General features: G+C 60.4%; 1 protein-coding gene across 6 annotated transcripts in view; it reads left to right on the top strand.

Moving 5' to 3' along the window:
• Positions 1-22,134, top strand: part of Cpamd8 (C3 and PZP like alpha-2-macroglobulin domain containing 8) — a 69,010-nt gene that overhangs the window by 8,231 nt on the left and 38,645 nt on the right. For all 6 annotated transcript variants that reach the window (XR_013434222.1, XR_013434223.1, XM_078037758.1 and 3 more), the window contains exons 4-17: positions 2,425-2,590; positions 2,669-2,721; positions 4,578-4,595; positions 4,939-4,993; positions 6,000-6,113; positions 7,751-7,835; positions 8,631-8,739; positions 11,087-11,314; positions 12,870-13,040; positions 14,677-14,805; positions 17,965-18,154; positions 19,439-19,611; positions 20,891-21,040; positions 21,672-21,833. Coding sequence is in view for 4 of the 6 variants with exons in the window: in XM_078037758.1 (XP_077893884.1) it covers positions 2,425-2,590; positions 2,669-2,721; positions 4,578-4,595; positions 4,939-4,993; positions 6,000-6,113; positions 7,751-7,835; positions 8,631-8,739; positions 11,087-11,314; positions 12,870-13,040; positions 14,677-14,805; positions 17,965-18,154; positions 19,439-19,611; positions 20,891-21,040; positions 21,672-21,833 (1,803 nt within the window). In the remaining 2 variants the exon portion in view is untranslated. The remainder of the gene's footprint in view (positions 1-2,424; positions 2,591-2,668; positions 2,722-4,577; positions 4,596-4,938; positions 4,994-5,999; positions 6,114-7,750; positions 7,836-8,630; positions 8,740-11,086; positions 11,315-12,869; positions 13,041-14,676; positions 14,806-17,964; positions 18,155-19,438; positions 19,612-20,890; positions 21,041-21,671; positions 21,834-22,134) is intronic.

Raw genomic sequence — 22,134 nt, 5'->3', positions numbered from 1 at the left:
TTGGGTCTCAGCCCCCAAGCCCTTTGGTGTCAGCGATGTTAAATGAGTGAAGCTGGATTCCTGAGGTCGGGAAGGGAGGGCTGTATCAGTCTATTTCTCGTTGCTATAACAAAGTACCCAGGGCTGGCGGCTTTATAAAGGAAAAAAGGTTATTTCACTCACAGTTTTTGAGACCGGAAGTGCAAGATCGGGGCACCATCTGTTCAGACTCTGGTGAAGGTCCCTTTGGGTGGGTTCCACCATGCAGATGACATCATGGTGGGAGCACGTACCAGACGGAGATCACGTGTGAGACAGGAAGCCAGAGAGTCAAAGGCCAGGCTTACGCTATGCCAGCGTCCCCTTGTGGAAACGGACCTGAGGCCCAAGAGCGCTGCCCGCACTGACCTTCCAGCGGCCCCGCCTCTCGAGTGCCCCCACGTCTCAACATGTCCGCTCTGGGGACCAAGCTTCCAGCACAGGAAGGGGATGTGGTCAAACCCTATCCATGTCACAGCAGGGGGATCTGGTGTCTGGAACATTCTAGAAAGACCTTGGAGGGCGTCCCCATTCTCTCCCCACGGGTCACTGTGCACAGGAGGGCAGGGGAACCCCGGGGGGGGCGGGGACTGCAGTCTTCTCTCCCAGGGGACGGCCGGGTCCCGGGAAGGAAGCGGAGTCGTCTGGAGGAGCAGCCCCCGCCCCCTCTTTCCGAGCCCCGTCCCCAGGTGGCCAGCACATTCTCCTCTCTGTGGCCTTTGGCCTCAGTGGAGAAGTTTCCAGAATCAGGGCAGGTAAGGATTCTGGATTGGGGTACGGGGTGAGCTTTGTCCCCACGGTTGGTCCTAAACCACAGTCTAGAGACACCCCCAGGCCCCGAAGGCCGCAGGCAGGTGGCCCTCCCTGAAGCTGCCCAGAGCAGGCAGGAGGAGGAGGCTGGGGACGGGGCAGGGACTGGCCAGCCCGGGTGCCCGGGACTGGGGGTCCTGCCACCCCCGGCCTCATCTGTGCAGTGGGCACGATGGCGCAGGCCCCCGAGACCCGCCGGAGAGTCGGGCAGGAGGCCGTGGGTGTGCGTGGTGGAGGACGATGTCCAGCCGCCCACGGGGCCACCCAGGGGCCGCGGCCGTGAGCCCCTGGAAGGGGAGCGCCCTGCGTTGGGATGGCCCTCGGGGCTCCCACCCCAGCTCCTGGGCCGTGAGGGGCCGTGGGCCTCGTGGGGGGGGGGAGGCCCGTTCGCCTTCAGCTGAAAGGAGCCCCCGGGGCTCACTGCCCCAAAAAACAGGAGAACTGAGAAGCCTCTGCCCCCGGATGATGAGAACAGGCCCCCGCGAGGCTGCAGCCCGGGGTTGTTGCAAAATGGGGCAAAACATCTCCCGTTCTTTCCACCGTTTTAAAGTGGGCCATCCGCTTTTCTGTTTTGCCATTTTAAAACGGCTCTGGATGCGTTCGCGGTGCTTTAGGACCCCCTCTCCATAGTTCAGAGCATTTCATCCAAAGGAGATGCAGGGGCAGGACCAAGGGGACACGGTTTTGAGCTGCCATCAGCGTTGCCCTCCCGTCCCCCAGCCCCTTCAGCCACGGATCCGCTGCCGTCCCCGTGGCTCCGCCTGTTCTCACTGCTTCATAGAAATACCAGCCCAGACCGGGCCTCCCTGTTCTAGAGGGAGGAATCCAGAGAGGCCGAGCTCAGGAATATCATACAGCCCCGAGCCGCCGCCGCCCTCCATATCCGCCCTCCGTCCTCTGTACCGCGGGCTCCAGATCCGCGGCTGCCACCAATGGTGGATTAAAAATACTTGAACAAAAAATCGCTTCTGCACCCAATGTGTACAGATATTTCTGTCATTATTTCCTGATAGTTCAGTCAGTCAACCGCGTCCATCGCGGTCACATTGTTTGAGGAGGCGCGAGTCCTCTAGAGGATTGAAGTCCCAGGGAGAGAGCAGGGAGATGCTGTGCAGATATTATGCTCCGTTATCCAAGGGCTTGATCACCCCTGGATTGGGGTCTCCTGGGGAGTCCTGGCACCCAAGCCCCTCGACACCGAGGATGACGAGCGCACATACGTGTGTCTGTGTACGGGGGTGGGGCTCTGTGTCCCTGTCCCCTGTCCCCCACGGTGAACACACCTGGGGAAAACGGGGGACGGTTCTTCTAGCTCTCCCCCGTGGTGAGTCAGAGCTCGGTGACTGTGTGGTGTCGCAGAGGACAGCAGCTCCGGCCTAGGCCAGCGTTTCTCAGCCGCAGAGCTGCTGTCAGGTGGCGAGGGGTCCTTCTTTGCATTGGGGGCCATGGGACCCCCCAAACATCTCCAGAAACTGTCCCCTGGGGAGCAGTCACTCCAGGTGAGCGCCCCCTTTCTAGATCTCCAAGCTGCTTTCCCAGCGTCTCCGCCCCGACCAGGGGGACCCCTAATCCTGGGGCTGTGTGCTCTGCTCCTAGGTCCCCACGGGCCTCCGCGGCCAGGCGCTCCTGAGGGTGCAGGGCCACAGCCCGTGGGCGGAAGAGGGCACCCTCTTCCACAACCAGACCTCGGTGACGGTGGACAGCCGAGGGGCCTCTGTGTTCATCCAGACCGACAAGCCCGTCTACAGGCCCCAGCACCGAGGTGGGTGGTCCGCGGGGCGGTGGGGGCGGGGAGGGGGGCGTGGCCTGGAGCTGCCCCTGTCTCTCCTCTTCCTTCCAGTGCACATCAGCATCTTCACCGTGTCCCCAGACCTGAGGCCTGTCGATGGGAAGGTGAGACTGCTCTCTGAAAGTGCACACCTGAGCCCACCTGAGCCCACCTGAGCCCACCTGAGCACACCTGAGCACACCTGAGCACACCTGGCACTTCCCCCTTGTCCCTCCTTACCCCTGAATGCGACTGCCTGCATCCTTTAAGAACCCAAGAACAGCAGCCGGGTGGCACGTGCCTGTGGTCCCAGCATCCCAGGAGGCTCCCAGGTTCAAGGCCAGCCTCAGCCACTTAGCGAGGTCCTAAGAAACAGCAAGACCCTGTCTCAAAATAAAAAATAAGAAAGGGCTGGAGGTGGAGTTTAGAAGTCAAGTGCCCTGGGTTCAATCCCCTGTCCAAAGGGGGAAAAAAAACCAAAACTGTTACTTTAAAAAATGTTGACACTGGTACAATAACAGGAATATAGAACCCGAGGTGCCCAGTGACAACCTCTCTGCCGCGTTTCTTTGCCGGCCGAGACTCCGAGGCTGGATCTGGGCGGCATTCAAGCTTCTCGTTCTGTCGTGTGTCCACCACGATGACGATGCCGCTTTTGGAGCGTCCAGGCAGCCGCTTTGCCGCCTGTCCTCCGGGAGACTGGCCTGTCCGTTCCTGGAGAGCAGGTTCAGCAGGAAGGGGGATGGACGTCCCTGTGCAACGGACAGGAGACCCCGACGTGGGCCCGTCCCATGCTGGGGTGTCCCCTGTGGCTTGGGGAGCCTCTGCTTGGCCTCTCCTCTGCAAAGTCCCCATTGTCCCTTTGTCCTTAATCAGTGAAGGGACGCCTGAAATCTCATGGACACCTGGCCCCCCCTCAGAGGCTCACCAATAGTTCCAGCGTCCCCAGGTCACAGATCGCGTTGCCCTAATGGCACGGTGGTGATGTTGGTGACTCTCGTGTCCCTTCTGCGTTGATCAGTTGTCATTCTGCTGCAGGAAGGAGCTTGGAAACGGCACAGAAAGAGTTTAAGTGACGTGTGCGTAGACAGGGCAGAGACGTGAAGGTGCCTGGTGGCACCTGCAGCTCAGGAATCCCCAGGGGAATGGGGGAGAGTTGCCTGCTGTGGGCCAGGCTGGCCCTACAGCTTGGGCATGTCACCAAGAAGAGCAGGCTCGGATCCTGCCTTGGGACTCATACCCAAGAAAATAACGCAAGCGCTCTACCACAGAGCCACGCCCCCAGCCCCTTTTGATCCTGAGACAGAATCTCTTGAGTTGCTGAGGCTGACCTTGAACTTGTGATCCTCCTGCCTTAGCCTCCAGAGTTGCTGGGATGACAGGTGTGAGGCGCCATGTCAGGCTTCACTGGATACTCTTAGGCACTTGCTCTCATTTTTGTGCAAACTTATTATTTTAGTCTATTTTGTGTTGCTATAACAAAATACCTGAGGCTGGGTATTTTGTTTTTTTTAAAAGGGGGTTTATTTAGCTCATAGTTTTGGGAGCTTATAGTCCAAGATCCGGCCTCTGGGGATGTCTCCTGGCTATGTCACAGCAGGGCAGATGGCATCACATGGTGACAGTGTTCAAGAGACAGGGGCCACGTGGTGAGACAAGAAGCAAGAGAAGGGGAGGGACCAGACTTACCTTTTAGAACACGCGTCTCCCAGGAACCAACCCACCCCCAGGAAAACAGGAAGGTGGAGCCCGCGCACCCAACCGCCCTTTAAAGTCCCACGCCCTCTTGACCCCATTACATAGGGCCTTAAATTTCAATGTAAGTCTTTGGGGGTGACGAGCCACCGACAACCAGAGCCGACTTCAACCTTTTGGGGGGACAAAATTCATCCTGTAACAGCCACTGGGCCTGAAGACCATCAGGCACGGAGGTTTGGGGCCTTCTGGCCGGTGTGCTCACGGCCCTGTGTCTGTCTTGCAGGTGGACGCGTACGTCCTGGTGAGTGGCCACCACCCTCCCCGATTCTGATGGGGGCCGCAGCCTGCCCTCTGCAGGGTGGGGTCTGTTACCCACCGTCCCCCTGTGGACCCTCCCCACCCGCCCCAGGGCCTCACAGGGGGGGCCCAGCCCGTCCTGGTCCCTGGGTCACCCCGTCTCCGTGTCCCTCTGCACACAGCTCCCTCAACAGCAGGGGTCTCAGCGCGGCCCCTTCTGCCCCTAGTCCTCAGAGAGCCCCTTCCCCAGCCGCCCTTCCGGCACTCATGCCTGCGAGGGCCGGGGAGGGTCCCCCGTCGGGCACAGACCCGCTGCCCTGAGCCCGCCCTTGCACCCGCCCGTGCAGGACCCCCGCGGCTCTCGGGTGGTGGAGTGGCGGCACCTGAAGGCGCCGTGCTGCGGTGAGTGCTGGCCTGCCCCTGCTCCCTGGGGTCTGCAGCTCGTTTCTGGGTGGCCAGGATCCACCGGGGGCTCCAGATCTTTCCGGGACACTTGCCCGTGGCTTCCACCTTCCCCAGCTGCCCGCATCCCCCCTGCTGGGCGGTTTCTCTTCCTCCCAGCGGTTGGCCCCCGGGGACCTGCTTCCTCCCCCGGGTCTCACCTTGCGGGAGACCCTTCCGCCATCAGTGGATTCTGCTGCTGATGAAGTCGAAGCCCTCGGTGTCCACTGCCCCCCGGACCCCCTCTGAGCACATTCTAGGTCCCAACTCGGAGGCTAGCTGTCATCTACCTCTCTGTCCATCTGTCCATCTGCCTATCCTCTACCTGTGACCCGTGGTCCCTTCTCCCTCTCAGCTGTGTTCCTCTGTCCGTCTGTCCACCCCTCCACGGCTCTGTCACCCATCAACGATTCCATCCATTCTCCTGACCATCCGCCGCCCATTGTTCTGTCCGTCCGTCCGTCTGTCTGTCACCCCCTTATCATCCTATCCACGTGTCTCAGTGATTCTCACCCGGGACCCACTTCCCTCCCCCAGGGATACTGGTGACTTCTTAGGTCGTCATGTTGGGGGTTGGGACCTGGCATCTGGGGGGACGGTGAGGGACGCTGTCCCACACCCCACAGGGCACAGAGAACCGCCCGCAGCTGGGAACGACAGGTGGGGGCCGAGCTGGGGAGCGGACCGCCATCGCCCTCGCGGGGGCCCAGCTTTGGCTGCAGGGTGCCTCCGGGAACCTGAGGGGCAGCCTGGTCCTGCGGGGGCTGAGGGCCTGCTCCCCTGGCCGCCCTGCACGTCCTGCCCCCACAGACACCCACCCCTGGCCCTGGGTGGCCACCAGGGAGGGGGAGGAGCCGGGTCCCAGGGTCCCCCTTCCTGGACGTCACCGCTGGCCACAGTGACTGGGCCCCTTGGTGGCTCTCGGCCAAGGTCCCCCGGAGCACGAAGGGCGTCTCTCTCCTGGCAGGCGTCACCAACATGAGCTTTCCCCTGTCCGACCAGCCCGTGCTGGGGCAGTGGTCCGTCTTTGTGGAGACGCAGGGCCACCTGTACAACAGGTCCTTTGAGGTCCAGAAGTACGGTAAGGGGGGACGCTCAGACCTGGGGGTCCTCGCCTGGGGGGAGGGAGGAAGCGGCTGGAGGAGGCGCCATCCCCAGTCACCAGGGCTCCTCAGCTGCTGAGCAGGTGCTGGTCCTGTTAAAAATTATTTGAGCCGGTCGGGCGCAGGCCTGAAATCCCAGCGGCTGGGGAGGCTGAGGCAGGAGGATAGAGAGTTCCAAGCCAGCCTCAGCCACAGCGAGGCCCTAAGCAACTCAGTGAGACCCTGACTCTAAATAAAACACAAAATAGGGCTGGGGACGGGGCTCGGTGGTCAGGTGCCCCTGGATTTAATCCCTGGTATCCCCCCCAAATTAAGTGTGGCTGATAAAGATACATAACAGGAAATTGGCCACTGTCACCATTTCTCAGTGGCCAATGAGGGGACATTAAATCCATTCCCAGGGTTCACAGCCCTGACCCAGTTCCAGCCCCTGAGCTGTCCCGACTTCCCTGACATACTGTCCCCTCTGGACCCTCGCACCCCTCCCCCGGCCCCTGCTCACCACCCTTCTACTTTGGGTCCCCATGAATGTGACAACTCTAGGGACCTCACAGGAGTGGAGCCTGACAGTGCAGCCCGGGGGTCAGTTCCAGGGTCCCTGGGGACACCCAAGCCCATGTGGACATTTGTGTGGTTTTGCCTGGACCTCACTCACCCTCCCGTAGGCCTGAGTCTCCTCTTGGTGACTTAGGGACACTTCACCAAACAAACGTGCTACGGAAACAGTTTTAGGCTGACAGCAGGAGCTGGGTTCCCTTCGTAAGGACGCTCTGTGGGCTTCCTGTGCTGAGCAGGGGGCTGTGGCCGTGGCTCAGGGGCCGAGCGCTTGCCCGGCCCGTGGGAGGCTCTGGGTCCATCCTCAGCACCACAGGGAAAGAAGACCTGGAATAAGGGGACCGTGTCCATCCACAACTAAAAAAAAATTTTTTTTAATTAAAAAAAGAAAAAGGGGAAGGCCTTGTCCCTGCAGGAGGCCCTGGCCGTGTGGCTAAGGGCCGCAGGCGCCAGCCGCCAGTGCAAATGCCCTTTGGCCACGGCAGGGAGTGGGTGTGGCTCCCGTCACCCACAGCGCCACCTGCAGGTCGGCCACAGAATGAAAATAGTGTGTGGAAAATTCCAGAAGTAAAGAGCTCATCCATTTTAAATGGCAGGTCACTCTGGGTGGTGATGACATCCCCTGCCTTGGATGTGAATCGTCCCTTTGTCTAGCATCTTGGGTGCTGGTCCCAGGTGGTGGCCCCTCCCCTGGCTGCAGGGTGACAGGATGGCTCCCAGTGCCAGGGAGCCGGGAGAGGGCCTGGCCCCGGTGGCCGTCATCCTAGAGACAGCCCTCAGTGGCCCCCGGGAGGCGTCGGGACAGGGAGGCTCCCCGTGGCCACTCGGCCTCCCCTGGACGGGCCGGGATCAGCACCTCCAAGCCCACCTTCCCTGACCTCCCGGGCGGAGCGGTGCCTGCCAGCCGAGTCCCCAGGCCGCTCCTCGGAGGGAGGTGGACGCGTGCATCGTCCCCTCGGGGAGGGGGCGGCGGGCGGCTTTGCTCTTGTCCCCAGACCCCTGTCCTGGGTTCCTGAGGCCACGCAGGTGAGTCACCACGTCTCTCCTCTCGCTCGGTCAGCGCTGCCCAGGTTTGAGCTCCTGATCGCCCCTCCCCCGTACATCCGAGACCTGGACGCCTGTGAGAAGGCCACCGTGCAGGCCAGGTGAGGACCAGGGCCCTGCGGGTCCCTCCCGTCCCCTTCCCTCGCTGCCGAGCCCTCCTGATGCTGCCCCCTCTCCTGCCCGGGCAGCCCCTTCCCTTGGAGCAGCTTCCTTTCCCAGCCCCCCACGGGCCTCCCCCAGCACCCCCCCACAGGTGTCCCCACCCCTGGAGGAAGGGGTGTCCTGTCCCTCTCCTGCCTCCCGGCGGTGACAAGCCACAGCCCACGCTCACTGAAGAGGTCGAGAAGTGCTCTCTCTTCCTGGGGTGCGGGGGACACCCTAGAGCTGCCCCACCCCACCCCAAGTGGGCCACCCGCCCAGAGGTGGTGGCTGAGGACCCCCAGCCTGCAGCTCCCCTGGCTGTGTGTCCCCATCGATGACAGCCCGAGTGCACCCACGTTTACAGTCCAGGAGGTGTTGCACTCACTGCCGTCTCCCATGATGTCCCTGTTCCTGGTGAGCAGGCGTCCCTTTGGGTCAGTGATGACAAGGTACCTTTAGGTCTCACCAGTATCCCCAGGCGGATGGCTTACGGAACTCAAGCCCAGTCCTGCTGGTCCTCGTGGTTGCTGGCACCTCTGAACTGTCCTGCTCCAACCGTGTCACCAACCTGCTGCTCCCAGGGGCTGAGTTCCTCTCTGACCATCTGTCTCTATTTCCATCAAAAGCAAAGCTGGTGCAGAGGGTTACAGAGAGGGCTGGAAGGACAGAATGCAGAACCTGCGAGACTGACCTTCCTGAGATGGGCCCCTGGGGGTCGCCTGTGAATTTGGGTGCCCTTTGTCCTTTTGTCCCAGGTACACCTTTGGGAAGCCCGTGTCCGGGACCTTAACGATCAACATGACTGTGGACGGAGTGGGGTACTACAGCCACGAGGTGGGGCGCCCCGTCCTCAGAACCACGAAGGTGAGGAGCAGGGCCCGCGGGGCTGGCTCGGTGGTCCCTTTCCACGGCTTCAGTTTCTTCCTCGTAAATTTCATTTTATCGTCTAAGAAAGCTGCGTGGTGGGGATTTCCTGACGTGGTTCGCGTCAGCAGAGCAGAGGCTTGAAACATCATAAAAACGAAGACAGTAAAGGCTTCCGACAGGCAGGGCTGTCTGTGTGGACATGTGGATGGGCTCCCCCGAATGTCGCACAGACAACTTGAATAGGGAGAGCTTTAATGAGATACTGCGACTCCCACACCCATCAGTTCGTCCACAGAGTAGACGCGGCTCAGTGATTTTTTTCTGGATACAGTCAGTCCCCGGTTTACGATGGTTTGAGTCACGATTTTTTTTTGACATTTTAGGGTAGTGAAGGCAACACCAGCAATTGACACGTTCCCCACGTTCAGAAATAAATAATTCCTGTGTTTTGAATTGCACGCTGAATTTGAGAAAGTGCACGACACTGGCCGTGCTCAATTAGAAATCAGGCTTCGGGTTAGGGGACTCTCCGGGACAGTACCCGTGAGTGCCCTGAAGGGGGGCTAGGCGGATTCAGGTTGGGCTGCCCGGGAGGTGGCCCCATCTGCTGTCCCCGGGTGGTGCGGCCGTCACGGCTTTCTGGCTTAGAACGCGGTTGTCCCGTGTCTCTGCCTGGGATGGCCCCAGGAACTGCCCCCTGCTAATTCCAAAGTCCACCAGACGCCCCAGCCCCTTCTACAAAACAGTGTCCTGTTGGCTCAGAAGCCTGGCGGGTCCCCGCGGGTCCTCCCGTGGACTCGGAGTCACCTGTGATGGCTTCAAACACCCGACGTGATGCAGGTGCCGAGTGCGTGGCCCTTCTGGGCATTGCTCAGGGACAGTGGCATTGCTCAGGGACAGATGCCCAGAAAGGGAGTCTGTGTTCAGCAATTAAAGAAAACAATACTGTCCACCTGCAGTTGGTGGAGTCCGGGGCTGAAGGACCGTGGACGGCAGAGTGACTCTTTACCGTCCCCAAATCCCGGTTCCCTTTACAGTTAGTGCCGGTCCCCTCCCCCACCCCTGGCGACCACTCCTCGACTCCCCAGCTCTGTGGACCTGCCTGTTCTGGACACCTCACGTCGATGGCATTACACGCTAGGTGGCTTTTTGTGTGTGGCCTCTGTCAGTCAGCATCTCCTTTCCCAGGCTCCTTCATGCTGTAGCCTGAGTCTGGGCTTCGTTCTTTTTCATGACTCAGTAACATTCCACTGTAGGAATCTGCTGCCGTGGGTCCACCCCCCCTCCACTGGCGGGCACTGGGTCGTTTCCACTGTGAGCACCGCTGAGCTGCACCCCAAACCCGTTTCCCCTGCTGCTGTGACCGTCCATGTGCCGTTTTCCTGTGGACGTGTCGTGGCTCATCCTGGGCGTACCTCAGGGTGGACTTGCCCGGTCTCAGGTCACGCTGAGTTCAGTCTTGGAGGATCTGCCAGAGTGAGGCACAAGGTCTTGTCCCCCCGTGTGGAAAGCTTCGCGAGCTGTCCCTCAGCCAGGGCAGCGCTGTGGGTGGACCGTGCCCCCCAGGGGCACCTCCCGGGCACTTCCACCTCTGACGGCGCCTCTGGCACTGATAAATCCCCTTGTGTCCCAGGGTCCCATGCACAGGACACCCCTTGTGCGTGGACGTGGGGGTTGACCCCTCAGTGCCCGCTCCCCCCCACCCCACCTAAAGCTCCTTCCTCAGGACACAGCTGCCCCGTGCGGCCCCCTCTCTCTGGCGGCCTCGATGCTGTGGGATGGACACAGTCGCTACCCCTTCCCTGCCCAGTCTGGCCATTCTCCCCAGAGGCCGCCGCCCGGTGGCCCTGGTCCTGGGTCTCTGATGTCCCGAGTGACTTGGTCCCAGCTATTTCTGGGCGTCGATTGCCACCAGGCTCCAGGGTGCCCAGCGTGGGGGCCGCGGGGGCAGCGCTGGGCTCTGAGTGGGGGCGTGGGGCCAAGCGAGGGTTGATCGTGATGGAGACCACACGCCCACGGACAGGCCTACACGCGTGTGCTCGCACTCACGCACGTGTGTGTCACATGCGTGTGTGGACGGGGCCTCCGTCTCCCATCACTGGCTGTGAGTGCGCCCGGACCCACGGGGACGGTCCGTCTCTGTCTGGGCAACGAGTGGAAGTGGCCGAGCAGCTTGTCGTCCTCACGAGGAAGGCTCGGGGCCAGGCTGGAGCCGGCCTCTCGGCCAGGGGCACCGTGGGCCTGTCTCCAGGGTCGTCCCAGCAGCCGGGAGGCCTGGGTGTGACCCAGGGTGCGCGTGGCGTCCTCCGTGTCCACCCCATGCACTGTGTTTCTCCTCCTCTAGATCCTGGGCTCCCAGGCCTTTGACATCTGCGTGAGGGACCTGATCCCGGTGGATGTTCCCGAGCACTTCCGGGGCAGGGTCAGCATCTGGGCCACAGTGACCAGTGTGGATGGGAGTCAGCAGGTGGCCTTCGACGACTCCACCCCTGTCCAGAGGCAGCTGGTGGACGTCCGCTACTCCAGGGACACGCGGAGACAGTTCAAGCCAGGCCTGGCCTACGTGGGGAAGGTACCTCGGGGAACGTGCCTGAGCCTCCCCCCGCCCCACAGCGGGGACCGAGCTGAAGACAGGTCCCCCGGCTACACTGGCGTAGTTTGCCTTTTGACACTGGGATGCTTCACTTTCTCCCCTTTAGTTTTTAAACATTTTTGTTCAAAGCCGAGACGTGCTGGACGCGGTGGCACACGCCTGGCATCCCAGCCACTCGGGAGGCTGGGGCAGGAGGATTGTACCGTTGAGGTCAGCCTCAGCAACTTAGAGTCTGTCTCAAAATTTAAAAACTGAAAAGCACTAGGGGTGGAGCACCTGTGGGTTCAATCCCCAGTATGCAAAAGAAGTAAATGATAAAAACTAAGACGCCATCTTCTACCCCCACATCTGCTACCGGAAGTTCTCTGGGGGCAGGAACACAGGGATCTATCCTATGACAACAGAGTGCTTTCTGGGATCCCTCCCGAGGGGCCTCCTGAGGCTGCTTTTATAGTAAACTTTTTACTTTATAAGTAGGAAGACTGCGCGCTGAGACAGCAACGGAAAGGCCAGGTGAATCCACACCTGTGACGTCCCTCGGTGCGCTGACCCAGTGCGAGGCACCTATTGCATGTGCTGGGCTTTCGTTCTGTTTTTGAGCCAGGGTCCCGCCGAGTTGCCCAGGCCGCCCTTGAACTGGCAGCCCTCCTGCCTCAGCCTCCTGAGTTCGGGGACCACGGTGTGCTCCACCGTGTCTGGCTGACATGGGTGACTTCGTAGGCCTGACATCAGTAGGTTCGCTGACACCAACACCACCATAAAACTACAGAAGGTGTCACATCACGATGTCCCCACGGCTGTGACACCACCAGGCATGGGGATTGGCAGCTTGTGGGACCACTGCACCTACGTGGTCTATCGGTGACTCCAAACTCAGGCAGCGTGTGACCAGCTTTATCCCCTGTAGAGTGTCATTCTTGAACCTCTGGCATTAATCCGCATGTTGAGCGTTTAGTTATTGTTTATTTAGTCCCTATGAATTCGTGTGCCCCTCCTCACTTGAAGAGCCCAGTGTGAGTAGGAGGTCGCATACTTTGTGTGGACGCAGAATGTGTATGAATAAGGGCTCAGAGGATGCAGCTTCGGTGAGGGCAGCATCTCACACCTGACCAAGAGGATATATGTGGCACGAGTCAGTTTTCAGTTGTTGTAATGAAATACCTGAGACCTGAGGCTGAGAACATAAAGAAAAAGTTTTTTTTGTTATTTTTTTTTTAACATCACAGTTTTAGAGGCTAAAGCTCAAGATCAGCTGGTCTCATTCATAAGCAGATCAGTCAGGGTCCCCGGGCTGGTGCCCCATCATGGTGGTTGGGGCTGGAGAGGTGGCTCCGTGGTAGAAGCACTTGCCTGGAATACGTGAGGCCCCGGGCTCAGTTCCCAGTCCCGCAAAAGAAAGCAACCAACACGCATCACCACGGATGGCAGCGTGCGGGGAGCGCACCTGCGTGGCGGGGGGAGTGCACCTGCGTGGCGAGGTGAGCGTGGAGCGTCTGCCGGTGCTGCCCCCAGCCTCTCTGATGACCTGTTCCAGGTGGAGCTCTCCTACCCCGACGGCAGCCCAGCCCAGGGCGTGACGGTGCAGGTCAAGGCGGAGCTGATGCCCAGGGACAACATCTACACCCGCGAGTTCCTGTCCCAGGGTGGGCTCGTGCGGTTCGAAATCCCCTCCATCCCCACGTCGGCCCAGCGAGTGTGGCTAGAGGTGGGTGAGTCCCCAGGCCCCGTCCCCCAACCACAGCGCTCCTCTGGGCTGGGCGGGAGGGGCTGTGCAAGCTGGAGGGGGACAGAGAACCCCACCATCCGTGGGAGGAAGGCAGGGGGGCAGGTGCCTGGCTCGGTCACACGGGGTGTCCCCCCAGGTGGACTCCTGGCCGTGGCAGGGCCAGCCAGGCTGCTCCCAGCAGGTGGAACAGCATGTGCGGAGGCTCAGAGGAGGCCTTTTGTGGGGTTCTACAAGTGCTTGGCCAGACGAGCCATTTTAGAAAGAGGTGGGAAAGGGAACCAGTGGAATGTCCCTACCTCAAAAGGGTGCTGTCACGTTGACAGAAGGGCTGATGGTGTAAGGTGTTTTCTTCGTTGTTGTTGGATATTTATTTATTTTTACGTGGTGCTGAGACTCGAACCCAGGGCCTCACTCGTGCTAGGCAAGCGCCTACCGCTGAGCCCCAGCCCGGCCCAAGGAGCCGATATTTTGACAGACAGCTGTCACTCAAGAGCCCGTAGCAGGGAATGAGCAAGGAAGGCACCTGCAGGCTGGAGGCCACCAAACTGGGACTGCAGAGGAGGGGAGCTGGCAGGATCAGGGTCCCCTCAGCAAGGGAGGGAAGACAGCGACAGAGGAAGGCGTCCCAGCCCGGGCTCAGTGACTGTCCCACGAGCCGTGGGGACTGCGGACACTGTGGTCCCTTTGTCCTCTTGTGAGCAACGTGTCCTTAAGGACCTTAGCCACCAAAGTCACATAATTTACCAAGGGACGTCCTCAGCAAGGGGTGTCCGTGCTTCTCGGCCACTCAGCACAGAGCACAGTGGCCTGTCATTGTGACCACGGTCCCGTGGGACAGTGAGGGAGTGACCAGAGCCTGAGGCCTCTGAGGTCACAGACGGACCAGAGACGCCCCTCCGCCTGCCCTCCAGGTGGGAGGTCACGTGACCTCAGAATCAGGCTCCCGGCTCGGGTCACGGGCACAGCCCTCCACAGATGCCCTCCATCCAGACGCCGGCCACAGGGCCTGGGGTCCCTGGGCCACTTCTGAGCTGATTGCAAATTCAGGGCTTCCGCTCCCCCACCACCTTATAAAGACGGAGTTAGGACAGGGGCCGGGGCTCAGGGACGCAGCCGTTGGCCCGAGGGTCTGCAGGCCCTGCGTCTGCAGATTCAGTCAGCGCAGATCACGAATATTCCAGAAGCCGGGCTCAGTAGCCTGTGATCCCAGCCAGAGGAGCAAAAGTCACCCGGTCACCGGGGCTGGTGGTGTGCAGGAGCAGGGCCAGCTGGGTCCCAGCCTGGGGCGCCACCCAACATGGCTGCTCCCGTGTTGATCCACCAAGTGGGTTTTCCCCTCTGAGAAGCCACGAGGGCGGTTAGCAAGCTCAGGAGGAGAGACGGGGGCTTTCCAGCACGTCCCTGTCGGAGCTGGGGTTTGGAGTCCAGTCGGGCTCCACGCGCTGCCCAAGCTGATGCCCAGCACCCCTGGGCCAGCCTTCAGCACGCGCTTCTGGGAACTGGGGGGAAACGGGCTGGCCACGCTGGACCCCAAAGGGCAGGGAGAAGCAGACCCAAGACCCCCTTCCTAGGCTGGGCGCCCTGACCTTGACCAAGTGTGTTCTCTGTTCTTCAGACCAAGGTGACGGCACTGGACGGGAAGCCCGTGGGGGCCCAGTACCTGCCCAGTTACCTCGCCCTTGGCAGCTGGTACTCCCCCAGTCAGTGCCACCTGCAGTTACAGCCGCCCTCGCGTCCCCTGCAGGTAAGGTGTCCAGGAGCCCCCCTTCCTCGCAGCAGCACCCCTGAGCTCCGGGGACTTAACACCAAGGCCCGTGGGGCGGGGGTTCTCTACCCCTCCAGCAAGGGCATAGTCTGTGGAATAAGCTGTGCGATCTTTTATTCTGGGGGGATCTAGGTTGTGACCCAGGGCTCACTGCTGGGGACACCACTTGTGGTGCCTGGGACGGCTCCACCGCTGCAGTCTTCCTGTGCAAAGGCCCTGGGGCGTTCTCCACCCAGAAACTCGCAGATATGCTAAGTGCAAATACGAGATGAGCTTGGAGTTGTGTCTCATGTTAGTTCCTCCCGGGTCTGCTGTTATGTGTGGGTAGTCTTAAAAAACTCTATCAAATCAACAGATTTAACTTTAAAAGGGATTTCAGGTTTAAAAGGTGTTGAGTGAACTGTACCAAGAGTTCCCGTGCCCCCCTCCGCCCGCCCTCCAGTGTTCCTGTTGTTGACATCTTGTGAGAACGCGATGCCCATTGCAGTTGATGAACGGGTATCGATACCATATCATCAACTAACGTCCGCGGCTGACGTGGGTCACTCTTTGGTTGAACATTCTGTGGATCTTGGCAAATGCGTGACGCCCTGTCTTCACGGTCACGGAGTCATCCGATCAGTTTCCCGGCCCTAAAGTCCCCAGGGCCCCAACCATCCGTCCCTGCCCGCCAGTCAGACCCCTTAGTGTGTCTGGCCTTTCCCAGAGTGTCCTCGAGCTGCATTTGCAGGGTGTGGCCTCAGAGGTCGGCTGCTTCCACTTAGCCAGGTGCCCTGGTGGCTTCTCTGTGTCTTTGGTGGCTTTGGGGCTCATTTCCTCCCATCATTGAATAGTGTTCCTTGTATGATGATGTGCAGTGGGTTGTCACTCATCTGCTGAGGAATATGTGGACGTGTGTGGGGGTGCGCACGGGTGCATGCACAATGAGTTCACATATGTGTGCACGTAGACTTGTGTCTGGATGTACATATGCACACATATGCTTGCTCCTGTATGCACACATGCTCACTTGCCTGTTGAAGGATATATGCTTCCCGTTCACCCTCAATGGAAAATGGGATACGTAGGGGTGTGTGTGTGTGTGTGTGTGTGTGTGTGTGAGTGTCCACAGCGGCCCTCTGTACCCATGAATGCTGTATCCAGGGGTTTTACAGATTCAGCAAACCTCAGATCAAAAATATGTGGGGGAGCTGGGGCCATGGCTCAGCGGTAGAGCACTTGCCCGGCACGTGTGAGGCCCTGGGTTCGATGCTCAGCACCACATAAAGATAAATAAACAAAATAAAGATTTTGTGTCCATCTACAACTAAAAATATTAAAAAATATTTCGGGGGACCAGTGCATCGGTGCTAAGCACATACAAACGTATTTTCTTGTCCCCATCTCCTGGGCAATACGGCCTGGCAACTGTGTACGCAGTATTTATGAGATTTTCTGAGTGATCTGGAGATAATTAGAGTCCCCGGGAGGCGGGGGTAGATTCTGTGCCAATCAAGTGCCATTTCACACAAGGCATTTGAACATCGGCACACTTGGTTATGGGGGGTCCCCAAGGGTACTGAGGGGCGAATTTGTGTATCTAGATAGAGATCCTTCCATAGAAGAGGGAAGAGCCTGTACTCATGGAGGAGCACCCGAGAGTGTGTGTGTGTGTCCCCTCTGTCCGTGTCTGTGTGCAGAGCACGTCCCTCAGGAGTGACCGGCTGTGTTGTATGGTTAGGATCTCGGTGTCTGTGCATACATGTACACCTGTGCCCGAGTGTGCAGCCACACAGATGTGTGCACGTTCACACGCACGTACGTGTCGCTGCCACCCCCTGTCAACTCCGTGGCCGCAGGCGCCACTCTCTGGCTTTGCCGGGCGTGTTCCTGGCGGGCCCCCAGCTGGAGCGGCACCCGGCCTTGGCAGAGGCTCTGTCCCTGATGGAAACCAGTCGCCTCGGTGGCTGCGGGGCCAGGCCCGTCCACACCCCCTGGCTCCGCTTCCGAGGGTGGAGGGACCCGCGGGGCGTAGCTCACAGGAGTCATGGCGCCGAGGCCGCCCGTGCCCAGGGGCTGACGGCCCGCTGCAGGGGTGGCAGAGAGACTCGGATGGGACTGTGCCCGCCTGGCGGGACACGCTGTTCTTACTGTAATGCTGTCACACAGCGGTGTCTGGTGGGACCCTGCTGGTGGCCTCCCTCTCGGGGGCAGGCGGAACCCCGTGTTCTCGCAGCCGACCGTGGTCCTGATTAGGTGAGGACTTGGCTCGGCCTGGGGATTCTGCTCTCAGCGTGTCACCGCCCCCCGCCTGACCCAGATCAGCACGTCCCAGCTCCCCGGCTCCCCGCTAGGCTGCCACCAGGGGCCCAGGCACAGTTCCCGGGCACTGAGGGCAGGTGTGCTAATGCTTGGTCCAGGGGCTCTGCTGGCCTCTCCTGGCTCTGGCCCGGGGCAGAGTTGGGGGCCTCCATCGCCCACCTCTCAGCACCACGCCCAGCTGCGTCCCTGTGTGAATGCAGCTGTCACCTGGACTTTCAGGGGTCATGGGACCTGGGGGGCAGCAGCTGTGAGTGGGGGCAGCCTCGGGGTCAATGCTGCGGTATCAGCCGTCCTGGCCAATCCTCCCCGGCTCTCACGGATGTTGGGCCAGGGACCGAGCCTCGGTTTCCCTTCTGGAAACCCGGGGCTTATGACAGGAGTTAAGTCATTGAGTGGCTATCGGAGAGAAGCCCAGCCCTCGGCTGAGATCTGCACCCGGGAAGTTAGGTACTGCCCACCAGTTTTCATTAGGGCTCAGTTGTCCACCCGACCGTCCACCTGGAAGGCTGCCCCGGGCTCCTGTCCCCCGAGAGGTCAAGCTGATAACACTGGGCCCAGGACGCTCACATGGTGACTGAAGACACAGGCACACACCGACCCTCAGGCCAGGCAGGTCACTCCGAGGGCCGAGGGGACGGCAGGAACTGCAGAGGCCACATCTCCCTCGAGCCAGGCTCTATGACCTCTCACCCTGGGCTTCGCGCTGTTGTCACAGTGGTCGGCACACTGGACGCCAGCCAGCACTGGCCCCAGAGGGTCTGGTGCGGGGCTGGCTCTCCACCTCTGGTCCCTGGGGGGGGCTGTGACCTTGACCTTGACGCTGCCGTCTCCCCCCAGGTTGGGGAGGAGGCCCGTTTTTCTGTGCAGTCTACGTGTCCCTGTAACTTCACCCTGTACTACGAGGTGGCTGCTCGGGGCAACATCGTGCTCTCCGGCCAGCAGCCCGCCCACATCACCCTGCAGCGGAGCAGGCGGGCGGCCCCGGCTCCGGAGAAGCCCATTCGCTTGACGCACCTTTCGGAGACGGGTGAGTTGGGCAGCGGGAGAAGGTTCCTGCTCTCCTCCCTGAGACAGGAGCCCTAGCAAGGCCAGGCGCAGCCAGGGCCCAGGGGATGGGCATCTGCTGGGGCGGTGGGCACACGTCTCCAGACAGGGATGGGGAGGTTCAGTGAACCTGGGGACCTGCTGGCTCTGGGTGTCCGCAGGGACAAGCAGGCCAGCCACGGGGGCTCCTGCACCACCCGGGTGGGCCTGAAGTCTCCTTGCCCAGGCCGTCCCTGCCTGTGGGTCCTTCCCCACTCCCCGACTCTACTCCCCAGGGGCTTCCCAAGCCCCTTCCTCTTCTGCCCAAAGCAGGGTCCCAACCTGGGCACCTGGACATCTGGGGCCAGATTACTCTCTGGGGTGGGCCGTCCTGAGCACCGTGGGCTGCTGAGCAGCAACTGGTGCCACTCGATGCCAGGAGTACCAATCCCCACCCTAGTGTGACGACCTACAGGTCTCCACCCATGGCCACCATTCCTGGGGGTCAAGGTCACCAAAGAGAGGGAGAGAGAGGAAAAGAATGGATGAGTAGAACGTTGGGTGGGGGGTGGGTGGAGTAATTGATAGATAAATGGGTAGACTGAGAGATCAGTAGGATGATGGGCAGCTAGATGGAACGATGGCTGGATGAAGACTGACTGATAGACAGGTTCTCTTGTGCTAAGGCAGAATTTCTCAGCCTCAGCACCACTGACACTTGGGGCTGGATCGTTCCCTGGGGGGCTGCACGGAGATGTCCCCTCACTGCAAGGTGGACATGTGTGTTCTGGAACACCTCAGCAGACGTGTACGATCCTTTATAAAATGTGGGTTTTGAGGGTCTTTACCCCGGGGGAGGGAGTGGGAGACTCAGTTCAGGTCAGCCAACAATGGCATTCAGGTCTACAGCTGGTCCCGGGCCCCAGAGGGACAGGGACAGTCTCAGGGAGGGGGTCAGAGGCCAGGGTTGTCCTGGGGGGTCTGAGATGGCACTGCCTGAGCAACTCAGAGGCTTTGCTGCCGATGGAGAAGGTGGTGGGTTGACTTGGAGCCAGAACCGTGCTCCTGCAGAGACAGGAGAGTTGGTGGCAAGCCCAGGTCACCCTGGGCTGAGCTAGTGGGTGCGGTCAGCGTCGGCTGGGGATGAAGCCTGGGAAAGGCCGGCAGAGCCCGATGCTTCTGAGCATGGGAACGGGAGCTGGTGTGGGTGGGCTGAAGCAAGGTCCGGTGGCCAGAGTCCCCCGAGAGAGGCTGATTCACGGCCTGTCCCACTCTGGACCCATCTCAGAGCCCCCTCCGGCCCCAGCCGCCGAGGTCAACGTGTGCGTGACCTCTCTCCGATTGGTCGTGACCCCTGGCATGGCCCCGCTTGGCCGCCTGCTGGTTCTGTACGTCAGGGAGGATGGAGAAGGGGTCACCGACAGCCTCCAGTTTGCAGTCGAGAATTACTTCGAAAACCAGGTAGAGTGCAAGTGCCACTGGGGCTTCTCAGGGTGATGGCTTGGGTGACAGCTGGGACCCGTTCCACCCAGTGACACAGGCATGGCTCTTAGGGGCTGTTCTACCTGTGGGACTATCATCCGGTGCCACGTAATGGACGTTTTGATCAGAGATAGACAATGTGTACCAAGGTAGTCTGCAAGAACTGTTGGGGCTGAAAAGTTCCTGTCACCGTCATAGCTGCCCTAACGTGGTGACACGGTACTCCATGTTCGTAGTGATGCCGGTGGAAACAATCGGCTGTGCTGCTGGCATTTCAAAGCACAGCATAGACACCTGCACACTGTCCAGGATACCAGGCAATGACAATAGTGACCGTTACTGGTTTATGCATTTACTATGGTTGGGGTTTTTTGGTACCAGGGATGGAACCCAGGGGTGCTTAACCACTGAGCCACACCCCCAGCCCTTTTTATGTTTTTATTTTGAGACAGAGTCTTGCTAAATTGCTGAGGCTGGCTTTGAACTCAAGATCCTCCTGCCTCAGCCTCCCGAGGTGCTGGGATGACAGGCGTGGGCCTCCGTACCTGGCTTGTACTAGAGTTTTTAATATCATTTTGGCGGGTGCATCTTCCACTTATAAAAGTGACTTGTCATAAAGCAGCAAGCCCTTGGACTGGGCAGCGGCCTCAGACATATGCCGCGTGCCTGGGACGTCCTTTTCTCCTGGGCTTGATTTAGTCTCCTGTTGCTTTGCTCATCGTGTCCCCAGGAGTGACAGGCTGTACTACATCTAAACCCCGCGTAGCCTGGGTGTGTAGCAGGTGCGCCATCTAGGTGTGTGACTGCACCCAGGTCGCTTGCCCAGGGGTGAGGGGAGTGGTGAGCCTGTGACCTGACCCTGTCCTTAGGCCCGGCTGGGATTGGAGCGCTGGTAGCTGAAGCGCTTCCACATGGAGGTGGCCTTCCTTCATGTCCTGCAGGGAGGGGCCAGCTGATCCGCCTCCCCTGGCTCCCGCCCTGTGAGACGGCCCTCGTGTTCCCAGCCCAGCTGAGCCTCTGGTCCCCTCTCCCTGCAGCCTTGAAATGAGCTCCAGTGTGTGCTCAGCCGGCACCTGCCTCCCGGTTCTCCCCTCCCTGGACCCTCTGCCCATCACATATGGAGTTCTACCTGAGTAGGGGGACAGGGTCCCAGATGGGCTGGCCCAGCCAGAGGCTCTCCAGTGGGCACTGGGTGGACAGGTGGAGGGGAAGAGAGGCCTTGGACTGGACCAGCTCTTGATTTCCCCGCTGTTTCCAGGTTTCACTGACATATTCAGCAAACGAGACCCGTCCCGGGGAGGTGGTGGACCTCCGGGTCAGGGCCGCGAGGGGCAGCTGCGTGTGTATTGCCGCGGTGGACAGGAGCGTCTACCTGCTCAGGTCTGGGTTTCGGCTGACTCCGGCCCAGGTGAGCGGTGGCTTGCCCTTTCTCCCCTTCCTCTCCAGGAAACGTGGAGCTGGGCGTGGGTCTGGATTCGCTTTCTCCGCTGGGTCGTTTCCCAGGGAACCCGCGGGCGCCTGGTAAATCCTTGTCGCTGCTTTTGCGCATGCGCAAGATGCAGAGCAAAGTCCTCAGACCCCAGAGAAACCACGCCGGCTCGGGTCCCGCACGGCTGGCCCCACTGCCCATCTGAAAATGGACCATGACTATCAACACCCACGGCTGACGATTGTCACGACGTGACACATAAGCAATGCGCATTCGGTAGAATCCGAAGCTGGAGTGGTGAATTTGGACATTTCCCTGGGCCAGCGACGTGGGGTCAGGTCCCCTCCTTGGATGCAGTGCGCACAGTGGGAGAAAGCGCCCACCTTGAGGCGCGCCCTGGGGCTGAGCTGGGTCTCAGCAGTCGGACCCATGCATTTGGGGCCCGTGGTATTTTCTACCTGTCACGGGTTTGTCAAAAATGTCAGCCCATCGGACGTCAGTGGGCGCGTCCCTGTGACAGGAGGCTGGGGTGGACACCTGCGCGACCCGCGACGGCCTACTTGGGCCTGGAAACGTCAGCTGACCCAGGCCTGTGCCCCTCTGCCTGCAGGTTTTCCGGGAACTGGAAGACTACGACGTTTCGGACGCCTTCGGTGTGTCCAGGGAGGACGGAGCGTCCTGGTGGGCGGGGCTGACCGCTCGACGGCGCCGGCGCTCCTCGGCCTTCCCGTGGCCCTGGGGTGTCACCAAGGACTCGGGATTTGCCTTCACCGTAAGGAGAGGTGGTTTGGTCTTTCTACACAGTCTGAGCCCCGCTCGTGTGGGGACAGAGGGTCTGGGGATCCAGAAACGCGGCAGAGCCCAAGGTCCCAACCCCTGCTACCGCGTGGTTCTCCCAGGTTACCTGAGGCAGAACATTGCAATGGCCACAACGTCTCATCTGACAGTGTTTGGCCCACTGTTGACCAGATTATCCTGATGTGGGCCACGACTGTACGTTTAAATGACTGGGTAGATGGTAACTTGATCAATGGACCAGTATGTGGGGGGTGCTAGGTGGGAGGGAGGGAAGC

The sequence above is a fragment of the Ictidomys tridecemlineatus genome, chromosome 2, assembly GCF_052094955.1.
Source record: "Ictidomys tridecemlineatus isolate mIctTri1 chromosome 2, mIctTri1.hap1, whole genome shotgun sequence".
NCBI classification, from domain to species: Eukaryota; Metazoa; Chordata; class Mammalia; order Rodentia; family Sciuridae; genus Ictidomys; species Ictidomys tridecemlineatus.
This window is presented reverse-complemented; position numbering and strand designations above follow the sequence as displayed.